The sequence below is a fragment of the Lynx canadensis genome, chromosome A3 (assembly GCF_007474595.2).
Source record: "Lynx canadensis isolate LIC74 chromosome A3, mLynCan4.pri.v2, whole genome shotgun sequence".
NCBI lineage: Eukaryota > Metazoa > Chordata > Mammalia > Carnivora > Felidae > Lynx > Lynx canadensis.
The window spans coordinates 108,624,070-108,638,258 of NC_044305.1; the positions used below are offsets into that span (position 1 = coordinate 108,624,070).

The window sequence follows — 14,189 nt, forward strand, 5'->3', positions numbered from 1 at the left end:
CGTGTTAAAATATGTTCCTCCCCAAGAGTATAACAATGAAATGTAAATAACTTCACCCTCTTTGTTCACAGACAGCCATGATTATCATCATCTGATGAATATCTTTTCATGGATTCTTTAATATTTAAAAAATATTTTGGAAGAGATTATTTGTGTGAAATTTGCAGTTGTTTCTATGTATATTTTAATTCTCTTGTTTTTATTAAGATAAGCGAAATTTTATAGTCCTTGGTTATTATTAGTGTGGGCACTTATTTATTTGGAAAATACAGTAGAGGTAGTAGTTTCTGTTGTTAAAGGGCCCATCTATTAACTTTCTGTTCAGTTTTATCTCCGCTGGTTTCTGTATCTAGAGATTTTCTAGTATTGTTTGGGAGTGGCAGCCTGAAGAATAAACAGGGAGGCGTCATTGGTAACTGATAACAGAATTGTGCTTGAGGAAGGCAAAAGATGGAAAACCTTTCTGTCACAGGAGGATAAGCTTTCACATATGAACCATCTGCCTGGTGTACCACAGTTTATAAGAATTAACTAACATTAGGGGTGCCTGGGTGGCTTAGTCGGTTGACTGTCTGACTTTGGCTCAGGTTGTGATCTCATGGTTTGTGAGTTGGAGCCCCACATCAGGCTCTGTGCTGACAGCACGCTTTGGATCCTTTGTCCTCCTCTCTCTCTCCCCCCCCCCCCCCCCGAATAAATAAACTTAAAAAAAAAAAAGAATTGACTAACATTGAATATAGGTAGTGAAGAATACTAATCTGTATGATTTGACACATTTTTATTAGAGTCTGCCTTTCCTTGATTGAGAATAAATGTTAACTGAATTTATTCTTTCGGTATTCCTTCCCAATCTGCCTTTCAGCTATGTTATGATGATGCCATTTAAACGGCAGGCTCTAGTGGAATTTGAAAACATAGATAGTGCCAAAGAATGTGTGACCTTTGCTGCGGATGAACCTGTGTACATTGCTGGTCAACAGGCTTTTTTCAACTATTCTACGAGCAAAAGGATCACTCGGCCAGGAAATACCGATGATCCATCAGGAGGCAACAAAGTTCTTCTGCTATCAATTCAGAATCCTCTTTATCCAATTACAGTGGTATGTATTTTAGTATGATAAACTAAATTAACAGTGACTTTGAAATTTGCCTTCAGAGTGACTAACCTATAGTTTTCTTCACTGCCATCTAGGTATTTAAAAACAGTGTTTTTTTAAAGAATTTTTAAAATGAATCTTAATTTTGACTCTCATGTTTAATGAACAAAGAAATGGCAAGCACCAAAGGTAAAAAGGTCAGAAATGCAGTGGTCATAATTAAATAAGCACATTTAAAAATTTTTATTATTTAGCATCAGAGTTAACTCTGTTTCTGGTAAGGAATTAGACTTGTTAGAAGTGATCCAAGAAATTTGTTTCACTCATGTGCCAGTATGTGTGTTAAGAGTGTCTACTAGGTAAGGACAGAATCCCATAGTATATAATAAAATGCATATATTATTATAAGTGGTTTTGAGATAATTTATTAAAAACCTGTCTGATTTACTTAAAATTCCCTGTTTAACTCTTTTAAAAAGTGGTATTAACAGAATTTTTACAAAGGATTCATGTCCTGAACCAGTTAAGTTTTCTACTTCATAATCACATGATGTTTCATAATAAGATAGTGACAAGGACACTTTATTTTTGTGACGAATAGAATATCACAGTGAGGGAAGCTTCAATTAGAATGATTCGTGGCGCCTGTGTGGCTCAGTCGTTTAAGTGTTTGACTTCGGCTCAGGTCATGATCTCACAGTTCCTGAGTTTGAGCCACACATCGGGCTCCCTGCTGACAGCTCAGAGCCTGGAGCCTGCTTCAGATTCTGTGTCTCCCTCTCTCTCCGTTCCTCCCCCGCTTGCACTCTGTCTCTCTGTCTTTCAAAAATAAATAAACATTAAAAGAAAATAAAAAGTAAAAATAAAAAAAACCAATGATTTCTAGTAAAGGGCACCTGGGTGGCTCCTTTGAGCATCTTACTTAGGCCCAGGTCATGATCTTGCAGTTCGTGAGTTCAAGCCCCACATCAGGCTTGCAGAGACCACTACAGATCCTCTGTCCCCTCTCTCTGCCCCTCCCTTGCTTGTGCTCTCTGGGAAAGAAAAAAATGATTTCTATATGATACTGGGACATAAACTAAAAACAAAGCATAAGATACTATTTAAATTTTGTTAGATATTATTTACCTCTGTAATATTTCTAGACTTATTAATAAGCAGTATTAATATGTGTTTTGGGAGAAAGAATGTTCCTAATCTAGTACAAGTACTCTGCTTTGCTTATTGTTGTATCCCTAGTACCTAATGGTGCCACTGTATAATTGTAGGTGCTCAAGAAATTTGACAGTTGAAGAATTGTTCTTAAGGGGTTTTTAATTTCTCTCTTACTTAATTTAGGGATCTTGTTTGCTGACATCTAACATTGTATAAATGATCTTTCCTGAGTCTTTCCTCTATAGTCATTGTCCCTTGAAAAATGAATACTGAGTTGATCTATTACTACCCCTTAATAAATATTTATTACTATAATTCAAGTGATTATAATATTAAACATTCCAGAGTCACATTTGGAAAACAAACCATTAATTGATTATAATTTTGGCTTATTTATTGTGTATTGTCAGATACTATTTTAAGTACCTGTTAAAATAAGAATTGAGGGTTTATTTAGGAGATAAAATAGGTACGAGTCTTTTTGAAATGTTTCATTATAACTTCTCTAATGTTGGGTATATTGTATAGGTGAGGAAGTAACTTTAGAAGGATAACAATTTTTAAAAGTTTAATTAGTAATGAATCGAAATGACATCTTGACAGGTGTCTTTTTAGTAAAAAAAAAAAAAAAAGCAGGGTGTAACTTTGTTTTTTTTCCAAGTATAAAATGTGAAGAAATCTTGTATGTGAAGAAATCTTGTTTTCTTTCCTTTATAGGATGTTTTATATACAGTATGCAACCCTGTTGGAAAAGTACAACGTATTGTTATATTCAAGAGAAATGGGATACAAGCAATGGTTGAATATCCTTTGATTGTAAATTTTTTAATTGATGTATATGAATGCTGTGTAATATACGTCTTACTTTTAACTGCTTAATGATATCTGGACAAGTGGTATTTATTCTCTGTTCCTCCCCCAAAATCTTTTTGTCTTAGATTTAAAAACTGCAGTGCCCACAGATAATAACTTGCTACCTAAAACATTCCAGTGCTTTATCTCATAGTGTGCTTTGTCTTTTTAATGGGAGAAGAAATAACATTATTTGATAATATGTACATCTCTACCTTTTTAAATGTATCCTAAACGGACTTTTCTGAATCTCTCCTTAAAATAGGTGGTTTGGAAGTACCAAAACTTTAGAGTCAGTAAAACTATTCTTACCTTTTTTTATTGACTCTTTTAAATGGTCAAGGTTTATATAAGAACGTTTCTTTGTTAAATATGTGATATGTTGAGTATAAAGAACAAGTAGCAAAATAGTATGTACTGTATAATCCCATGTAAACAAAAGAATAATAACTACCCTCGCCCCACATCCTATATGTACATGTGTATGCATAGAAAAAGGTAGGGATATACAGCAAATTCTTAATGGTGCTTACTTCTAGCAAGGTATTTTTGCCCTTTTTTTTTTTTTTTTAATTTTTTTTTTTCAACGTTTATTTATTTTTGGGACAGAGAGAGACAGAGCATGAACGGGGGAGGGGCAGAGAGAGAGGGAGACACAGAATTGGAAACAGGCTCCAGGCTCTGAGCCATCAGCCCAGAGCCCGACGCGGGGCTCGAACTCCCGGACCGCGAGATCGTGACCTGGCTGAAGTCGGACGCTCAACCGACTGCGCCACCCAGGCGCCCCATTTTTGCCCTTTTTTTAAGAAACCACGTTGGTGGGGTTTTTTTTGTTTCTTTTTTTTAAACAATGTATAGACTCAAGTAATTTTTGAAAACCAACGAAGTGAAGATAGTTTAATGGTTATAAAACCCTGTCTTATCAGAAATATAATCAAATATTTGTTTTATATAACTTTGGTTTTGTTGTAATGTTTTTCCTACTTTTTTTTTTTAAATGTTTATTTATTTTTGAGAGAGACAGAGTGTGAATGGGGGAGGGGCAGAGAGAGAGAAACAGGCTCCAGGCTCTGAGCCGTCAGCACAGAGCCCAACGCGGGGCTCTAACTCATGAGCTGTGAGATCATGACCTGAGCCGAAGTTGAACGCTCAACCAACTGAGCCACCCAGGCACCCCTGTTTTTCCTACTTTTAAGAGTAAAATATTTCCTGTTTCGAGATAGCAAACTGTCCTTTGCCTGGGAATGTAAGCATGCTCCATTTTCCCTCTTCCTTTCAATTTATGAAGCACTTCAGGTGACTTGGAAGGATTAATGTGGATAGTTTGGTTTATTATGTTTTCTTTGGCACCCTTGATTTTGAAAATAAGTACTCCTAAAATTCATCTAGAAATTTTATTGGTAAAACATTTCTAGAAGTGAGAGTTCTGATTATTTTCAGTCCTTTTCTGAGGCAGCGAATAATGATAAGATATTGGATACGTTAAACCAAATTTCCTTAATAGAGCTTATGTTTGAATCAGTCCTTTGTGCCCAGAAAGCTAAAGCAGCACTCAATGGAGCAGACATATATGCTGGATGTTGCACACTAAAAATCGAATATGCAAGGGTAAATATTTTTTCAACACTTCGCCAAAGAAATATTTATGCTTTGGATATACAATTTGAGCTTACTTTCTTTTTAATCTTAACAGCCAACTCGTCTAAATGTTATTAGGAATGACAATGACAGTTGGGACTACACTAAACCATATTTGGGAAGGCGAGGTAAGTATTTTATGCATTTTAGAATGTGCTTACATCTGCTGACAAATTTTTACATGCAGTTAGATTCCTTTTTCCTGAGGTGAGCTAGTTCATTCAAATGAAAACCTTGTTGGTGAATGCTTTTGTTGCCAAAGGCCATGTAATGCTGGAAAATAACCTTGAAATTAGTGCCCCCTACTGGTATGTACGGAGTTATTTATATTTAGTTCAACCAGGAGCCCACACATACAGGCACGCCCGCAGTTCAAGGACTTGCATTTCTCCAAGCAGCTCTCTCTCTTTGGAGGAGAGGAAACTGATTCAGAATATTCCTTACAAACTGCAAACTTGCACACTGCTTCTCTATGGAAAGGACTTTTCCCCCAAGCTGGACAAGGCATTAAGAAGGATAGAGGACTCCAGCAGGCTGACTCTACACTTCATCATGCACAACATCGGCATCAGCAGAAAGCCCTCTGAAAAACTCAGACTTGCAATTCACCTTGACTGCATACTGCATGCACCATCACCCCAAGTTTTTAAAGGAGGACACTTAACAGTACTTCAGACTTGCATGGGATGAACACCATGATAGACTGTGCCCATTTATTCAAGTTGTATGTATATATTGGTCTGATTTCCCTTAAGGTTTCAGTTGTAGAATTTAAGATTTTTCACTAACGGGTACTAGAACTTTATCTATGATGTTGTAAATCTTAACGCCCATTACTGTAACTGTTTGCAGCCTAGATTCAAATTGTTAATTGGCAAATAACCAGGGCCAGATTATCAACAGGTCTTAAGAACTGCTTATGCTCAACCAATCCACACAGATATTAGAAAGAAAAGGAATAGAAAGGTGCACACCTGCTGCATCTAAGTTTACTCTTTTGGGTTTTTTTTTTTCCTTAACTGTGGACATTGACTAGATTAACCTGATGATGAAAAGATGCATTATATGTAAAAGACGATCTCTGTGTGGTTTGTTTTTTTTTTTTTTTTTTTTTGTAAAGTGGCTGTTCATAAGTTGTCACTTTTTGTAACAATTTAAGGTTATCACTCATGTTAACTTGTGTAACTAGAAATTTTGACATTTCAAATGTAGGTGAAAGTAACATGTCTGTTCAAGGTAGACAATATTTAAACTTGATAAATCTTAAAGTAAGAGCATTTCATTTGAGATGCATTTTCACCTATAACTGATAAATGCTAGGTTTCACGAGCATAGATCTGACTGATAAAATTGTTCAACTAACTGTGTGGCAATTCTGGAATATACAAATTAAAATGTGGATCTTGTAAAAACAAGGGGGCTGCAGTATTGGCTACACCTCAACTACAATATTAGTGTTGGAACCACGTGTTGAAAAAACTCACCAAGATGAGCATATCTGTAAAAATCCACAAAGTAGGAAAAAATTTTATGGCATCCAAAATATCGTGGGCAGTAGGTACTCTGTAGTGCATGTATTCTTGCCAAAAGAAAAAAGAAGACAATGTGATGATCTTTTGCATGTTCAAATATTTAGGACTTTGGGTGATTGGCCCCTTAATTCTCAATTCTTAGGAAATCATCTTGTCTTATGCATGGGGTTGCAAACAGGTTTGTATTATAATGCAGCTTCGGCTGGACCCCACATTTTTCACTACTCACAAATCCACTTGGCATAGGCTTAGTACAGTTGAATACAGCATTGGAAAACAAAGCCTTAGTACTCAAACAACAGAACAAGTGGTTGATGAGAAATCTCTCACTTCTGTCAAATTACAGTCAGTTATTGAACACTTTTTTTTTTTAAACTCTTTTGAAATAGCTCTGGTAACCTTCCTCTTAATGTCTCTTAAAAAACATTGTAGATATGTTTCTTATTAGTGTTCACATCTGTTCTTTTAGAAGGTCTGAAGTTTATGCAGAGCCAACTTAGATTAGTTTTTCGTACAAGTAATTAGTGTCAGAAAAGGTTACAAATAGGTGAGATAGACATTTAAATAGCAAAATATAAAGAAGTAAAGTAGAATTTTACTTAGTTATGTTTCAAGGGAAAAACTCTTGTTTTCTAAATCCTTACAGATACTTGTCTGGTGAGACCATACCAGTTTACATTCTTGAAGTCTTGTGACTTCCTCTTCTACTCAAGTTGATATTAAATTGTAACTTTTTTTTAAGGTTATTCATTTATTTTGAAAGAACACAAGAGACAGCATGAGTGGGGTAGAGGCAGAGAGAGAGGGAGAGAGAGAATTCTAAGCAGGCTCCACAATTTGTGCCGGGCCCGACGCAGGGCTCATTCTCATGACCCTGAGATCATGACCTGAACCAAAATCAAGAGTCAGACACTTAACCCACTGAGCCACCCAGGCATCCTGTGAATGAATTGTAACTTTTTCTACTAAAAAGAGCTCTGTAATAAATATAACCTTATTTTTAAAAGTCCTTTTCAGCCCAAACTACATTTTAGTGTGAAAAATTCTTAGCCTGGACTCCAGAGAATCACTCCAAAAACGTTAAGCAAAACTTGTCTATGTCTACATCTTTTTGGGGAGAATGTACACAGATTGCATCAGATTTCAGATGAATTCATGAAAAGTTTCAAACTATTATTTATAGACTGATGTAATTAGTGTTTGACTCTTCTGCACACTTCTGTTTTATGTGACCTTATATTAGGTAGTTAATGCTTCAAATCCAAAGAACTATTAATAATGACAATATTCGGCTGAAAGATACCTTAGGAGATTATCTACTCTTAACTCCTTCATTTTATGAATGAAGGTTGTGAGTTTATGTAATTATCCAGTGAATTAGTGTTTAAGTTGGAATCTTCTGATTCCCAATCTCTAGTGCTCTTTCCTTTATAGGACACTGTTAACTATATCAATAAAACTGAGTCATGAAGACATTATGGTGGTTTTGGTTTAAGATTGCTTAGATCAGATGAGGAAATGTATGTAGTGTTGGGTGGCATACTTAAGTAGAAGAACATTAACAGAAGGGATTAGCAGACTGGATTGATTCAAGAGGAGTGAGACTTAAATGATGATACTGGATGCTGGAACCCGTATAATGGAAAGAAGGAGCTGTGAATGACTGGAGAAGAAATGACTGGGGAAATGGAGGGAGGGTCTTAATAACTTGGAAGCTTTTGAAAGGGTCTTTGGAGAAAGACTAAGTCTACGAGGCCTCAGACGGGATAGAATATGGATAGAGGACCAATTTCTATACAATATAAACATTAATTTTCTCATTATTTAGGACTAACTGAAAATGTAAGGGAAAGTCATGAGAACCTTGTTAATTGGTGTTGGGTAAGCAGAGGCTAGATGATTCCAACTGATAGGGATAATGTAAAGAAAATTTATACAAAATAAATGGAATAAGATGACCTCTTAGGTCCCTTTTAATGCTATGATAACTTCAAATAGGTACTTAAAATTGTACTTCTCTAGGCTGAAGTGAAAATTATTTCTCATCTCCCATAAACCTCATTTGTTTAGGTGACTAAGGATTTATAGAAGGCCTCTCTCTGAATTTTCAAAGATTAGAATTACCAGACTCTTAAGATACATTAAAAAAAAAAAAAATCTTATTGGGTGCTATGATTTGATCAGCAAACTTTCTAAAAAGCATTGTACAATAATTTCTAAAATTTACCAACCAACATAGGAAGTGCTATTTTAGAAACTTGTAAGTAATTTTATTATTGATCTCTCATTCTAGATTTAGGAAAATTGGCATGCCTTTCCTGAAAACATAGCTAGAATAAAAATTATCTTTTAGGAGTATTGTAGTACTCTCATCCAATAATGTAGCCCCCTTGGTTAGCTTTATCTTGGCGTATTTAAACTTTGGAGGGTGCTCATAGTCCTGCCTGGTGTTAAGGTCTATAGACAATGACCAATCCATGCTATAATATGGGCCAGTGATGTGCAAATTTCCAGCTCTCAAGTCAGTAGGTGTTTGTAAATATGTGTATATACATACAAAATACTCTGTGTTTACTGATTGTGAAACCATGTAATACAGGTTGTTGTTGGCTTATGCTGAACTTCTTGAAAGAAGCCCACTTTGAAAATGTGTTGCTGTTGAAGCTAATAGTATGATTCAGGTACTGTCTTTCAAAAGTACTGCACTTAAAGCTTGTTTTAAAGACATGTATTGGTAAAAACTTCTGTACAGTGTCAAACTCTAGCATTGTGTATGTTCACTTTCCGAAAAGTATCCATTCTTTCCTTAAATTTGAAAGTGTGATTGTATTTGGCACTTGCCAAAAAGATATTTTCAAGTTAAGTGGAATTTGTTAGATAGAATTACTTCCTTAAACTTTTGGTGTTTGTATTTAAATTGGATATGAATGGATGTTTAAAGTTAACCAGGAATCCTATTTCTTTTATGAATTGTAATGGATGTTTTGAATGGGTGTTTCCCATGTGAGAACTGTTAAGTACTTGGGTCAAAATTGTTAAAACCATGTTTCTACTTTTGTGTCAGATAGAGGAAAGGGTCGCCAGAGACAAGCCATTTTGGGAGAACACCCTTCTTCGTTTAGACATGATGGCTATGGTAAGTTTGTCAAGGCAGAAGGAAGGTAGTATAGACAAACTACTAGAATTTTTGCATTTCTGATGAAGAATGGCACATTTCTTGTCTCTATTTTTCCTGCTCACCTGACTTGGTTTATAGGGGATTAGTCACTTATAATGTACTCCCAAGGAGTTGTCCAAAATCCTTTGTTTTCTTAGGATATTGATATATAATCCTTGAGATGAATGAGAGCTATTGGTTGGAGATTGAAAAGCTTTTTTACCATTTTGTTTTGTTTTGGTTTGGTTTTGATTTTGTTGAGTAGTGGGTTCTGGTCTGTTAGAAGACCAAAAAGAGATACTGCTTTAGTAAGTATATTTTCTTCCATTATACCAATTATGAGCAAAGAGGAACTTTGAGTAATAAAGGCAGAAAGGATGGGGTATTTGTCCAAAAGAAATATGTTTTCTTGTTAGAGCCTTAATTCTTTTACAGTTAAGACAGTTCTACAGTTGGTATTTTGGCTTTGGCTAAATTTGTTTGTATTTAATTCCTCTTTTAAAAATTCTTAGTTTTAATGTTTGGTATATTGATAAGATTTAACCTAGAATAATACTCTTCCCCAGGAAAAAGTTAGGTATCAGACTATTGTCCTTATAGGTAGATGTTGAGAATTGCTATTGATAAGTCTTGTAACTGGTTAGAAGTTCTGTGATTTTAAATATTTTTTAGTTTTAAATAGTTAGTGACCCCACCTATTCTGTGGTTTAAAGCTGAAGTATGATGCTATTAGAAGTGGTATAGAAAATAGAAATTGCTATATTGTGCTCTCAGGATTTATCTTTGAAAAGCTTCCAGTGTTGCCTGTTTTCTGAAATGTTTTCAGCATGCCTGCGTGTTTGATCATTATTCTTAGCTGTGAGCTTAAGCTTATTCCTTAGTTTGTTTTTTTGAACTCCAGGATTTATTACGTGTGTGTGTGTGTGTGTGTGTGTGTATGTTCAAGTTGCTATGGTAGTCTATATGGCAGAAATGATTGAAACAATCTGTGTTCTGTCTAAACAGTTAGTGTGGTATAGAATGAAAATCTTACTACAATTATTTTAATGAGCTCCTTGATAATTTTTCTTAGCTATTTCTTCGACAGCATAAATATTAAATCTGGTCATATGGATGGCTCTGCTCCTGTAGTAAAGAAACACTTATTAAGAGCCCACTATGCTTTCCATAATGGAGGGTTACAAAGAATTGTAATCACAAGTTTGTAGTGTAGTTATGGAGTATATGTGTCACGGCAGTCAGCTGAATGCTAAAAATTGTTTAAATGTTTTGCCAAAGGGGTCTAGAATAACCTGTGAAAGAATAAATGAAGGACAGAACCCTACTGTGGTAGTGTTGACACTATTTTCTTGGTATGGATTTTCAGAGTTGCTTTTCTTTTTTTTTTTTTTTTTAATTTTTTTTTTCAACGTTTATTTATTTTTGGGACAGAGAGAGACAGAGCATGAACGGGGGAGGGGCAGAGAGAGAGGGAGACACAGAATCGGAAACAGGCTCCAGGCTCTGAGCCATCAGCCCAGAGCCTGACGCGGGGCTCGAACTCACAGACCGCGAGATTGTGACCTGGCTGAAGTCGGACGCTTAACCGACTGCGCCACCCAGGCGCCCCCAGAGTTGCTTTTCTTTGTAAAATCCATCTTACCGAAAAATTATATAAACAAAAATATGTTATATACCCTAGAAGAACTTTATAGTTTTAAAAAGCTTATTGTCCAACTCTTTATCAGTTTCATACCCCAATTTAGTGTGTGTGTGTGTGTGTGTGTAAATTTTAAAATGTAAGCTTACTTAAAGAGAGGTGTAAAATTCTTTACATTGGTAGTTAAATAGGGATCATTCTGGAGAGTCCTGCTCAGCAGGAATGGTTGTGTAGGGACCATTCTGAGCTCTGTCCATTGAAGCAGTTACCTCTCTGAGGAAAACTTGTTCTTCTTTTCTAGGGAAGTAAGCAGAATAGAGTATAAGAGGAGAGAGAGAGAGATGAATAAAAAGAGGTAGAGAAGTAAGGTGAGGAAATGGGGGAAAAAGTAAAGAAGATGGGAATAGGTGCTAGTGACATTGAGCCTTTTTTTTTTAATGTTTATTTTTGACAGAGAGAGAGAGAGACAAAGACAGAGCACGAGTGGGGGAGGGGCAGAGAGAGAGACACACAGAATCCGAAATAGGCTCCAGGCTCTGAGCTGTCAGCACTGAGCCCGATGTGGGGCTCGAACTCACACACCGCCTCACACACCGTTAGATCATGACCCGAAGTCAGACACTCAACCGACTGAGCCACCCAGGTGCCCCAGAGACTTTTTTTTTTTTTTTTTTAAGAGAGAGAGCGGGGGAAGGAGCAGAGAGAGGGGGAGAGAGAGAGAATCTCCACGTGAAGCTAGATGTGGGGCTCTATCCCACAGCCCTGGTATCATGACCTGAGCCGAAATCAAGAGTCAGACACAACCGACTTAGCCACCCAGGCGCTCTGATACTGAGCCTTTTAAAAAACATTGCAAATCACAGCTGTGTGCCTTCAGATGAGTAGTTCAGCAAAACCAGTGTATTTGCATTTTGGTGTCATATCGTAAGTGGCTTTTCTTTTATGATGGTATAGGAGAAAGAGGGAATAGAAAAGATTTAATTTTTAATTAGATTAAATTTATTCATTGATTTATTATAGCAGTATAAATCTATGCTTTCAGAATATTTTAAATTTTTTAATTTGGGGAGCCCGGTCCTATGAGATAAACTTGCAGATGCCCTCATATTTGAAAAGTATGATTTTTGCTACTTTTATACAGATTTATTTGCTGTGAGCCTAAGAAAAGTTTATATATTAATTGCTAGTGTCTTTGGATATGCTCCTGGACCAAAGATTTTAAAGTATCAAAGATGAGAAATGCTATTAAAATGACAGTAATGCCATTTAGGTAGTATTTTCCCACATAAGTGAATTTTTTAAATACCAGAAGTATTAGCTTTTTAAGGATCAAAATATTTTGCGTGAACTTTTTGTTTTATATATAGAAAGCTTTTAAAGATTTCTATTTTTTCTTATCTTCTTAAACAATATACGCAGCAATGTAAATAGCATAGATAACATAATTTAATCCTGATGGCTGAGGTCATAATTACAAACGTCAGTTATTCTCTTGCACTGAATTCAGTTGTTACCTAGGGCAGTGAATCTCAGCATTTTTGGACCTTGGGGAACTTAAGTAGAGTGGAAGTTTCCAGTGCCCATCTAGCACATACACACATCTTTCTACTTCCTATGAAAAAGAATATTTAGTGATAATAGTGAAATGTCATTACTGTACAAGCAAATGGTGGTAGTGTAATATGTATGGTGTAATATGTATGTATGTGTTTGCAGTAGGGGTAAGAATGATTGATATTTGACCCCATTATATGTATCACTCTAAATTAGAGGCCAAAATATGTATAGTTACTAACAAGTATATATTGATGAGCTATATTGATTGTTTTAATAAACTATCAATTCCCAGCAGGAAGAGCAGTTGAATTCCAATTTAAGGCAACACTGATAACGATGAATTGATAAGGTGTTTCTGCCTTCATGAAGTTGTAGGAATTCACACTGTGTGTGTGCTCAGTGGTAGTGTTGCAAAATTGTTATGAATGGCAACTATATTTAGAATACTGAATTCTGAATTGGAGTCCACATAAGTTCTAATAGCATGCTGTGAATACCAAGATGTAGTTTCTTAGTGACTTACTTAGTAGATGACAGTTGTCCCTTAGTCTTGGATAAAAATGAAAGTCAGTAGTATTATATACGCTTTACTTCTTGAGAAATGAGGAAAAGACTTGGGTTTTTGGATTGGTTTCTTGCACATCAAGAAGACCTTTGCATGTTACCAGAGTATGCTTCGATTATGTAATCACTAACTCAGGAGCACTGAAGGTGTATGGATTTACGTTTCTGAGCTATATCTCCATCTGAGTTGCTGCTTTTTTTTTTTTTTTTTTAGTTGAACTACAACTAACATACACTGTTGTATTAGTTTCGGTTATACAGTATAGTGATTGGACATTCTATACATTATGCAGTGCTCACCACGAGAAGTGTGGTACCATACAACGTTACTACAGTGTTATCGACCATATTCCCTGTGCTGTACTTTTTATCCCTGAGACTTAATTTTTTTTTTTTTTTTTTTGGTAACTGGGAGTTTGTACTTCTTAATCCCCTTCCTATTTCACCCCCCTCCCTCCTTGCCTCCCACAACCTCCAGTTTATGAGTCTGTTTCTTGGTTGCTTCTCAGTTCTTACGCCTCTCTTCTTGCTGTTGTGAATGTGCCTTATGCCTGCTTTTAGTATCAGTTTCTCCAGACTCCGTCCTCATTCCTGTCTGTTCCATTCACTTTAGCTTTATTTTTCTTGTTACTTCCAATCTGTTATGGATGGAAAAACCAGATAAAGTTGTTTAGAACTACTCTAAAGTTAGCATGTTGATTCTTAATGAGGCTTCTCAGCGCGAGACATAGATTTATGTGTCTTTCTGTGACAACAGTTTCAGACACTCAGCCATTATTTTCTTCTGGGCTCTTGATGTTTCAGATAGTGCAGGGTGCTGAATAAATGACACCTTTGAGTAGGTGAGATATTAACTAAATTAGAGGTTTAGTTTCCTAAATTAGAATTGGGGGATAAAATACTAACTAGAAAGCACATTATAGTAAAATATATTCAAGGAGGCAGCTTTTCATTGGAATTAAAGAGATGTTCCTTTTGTTATATCTGTATAGAGATAG

General features: G+C 35.8%; 1 protein-coding gene across 4 annotated transcripts in view; it reads left to right on the forward strand.

The window, feature by feature from the left end:
• Positions 1-14,189, forward strand: part of HNRNPLL (heterogeneous nuclear ribonucleoprotein L like) — a 38,071-nt gene that overhangs the window by 14,262 nt on the left and 9,620 nt on the right. For 2 of the 4 annotated variants that reach the window (XM_030311257.2, XM_030311258.2), the window contains 5 exons: positions 863-1,100; positions 2,970-3,055; positions 4,616-4,712; positions 4,798-4,870; positions 9,339-9,410. In XM_030311257.2, coding sequence (XP_030167117.1) covers positions 863-1,100; positions 2,970-3,055; positions 4,616-4,712; positions 4,798-4,870; positions 9,339-9,410 — 566 coding nt within the window. The remainder of the gene's footprint in view (positions 1-862; positions 1,101-2,969; positions 3,056-4,615; positions 4,713-4,797; positions 4,871-9,338; positions 9,411-14,189) is intronic. The other 2 variants (XM_030311259.2, XM_030311260.2) reach the window with 1 other exon arrangement.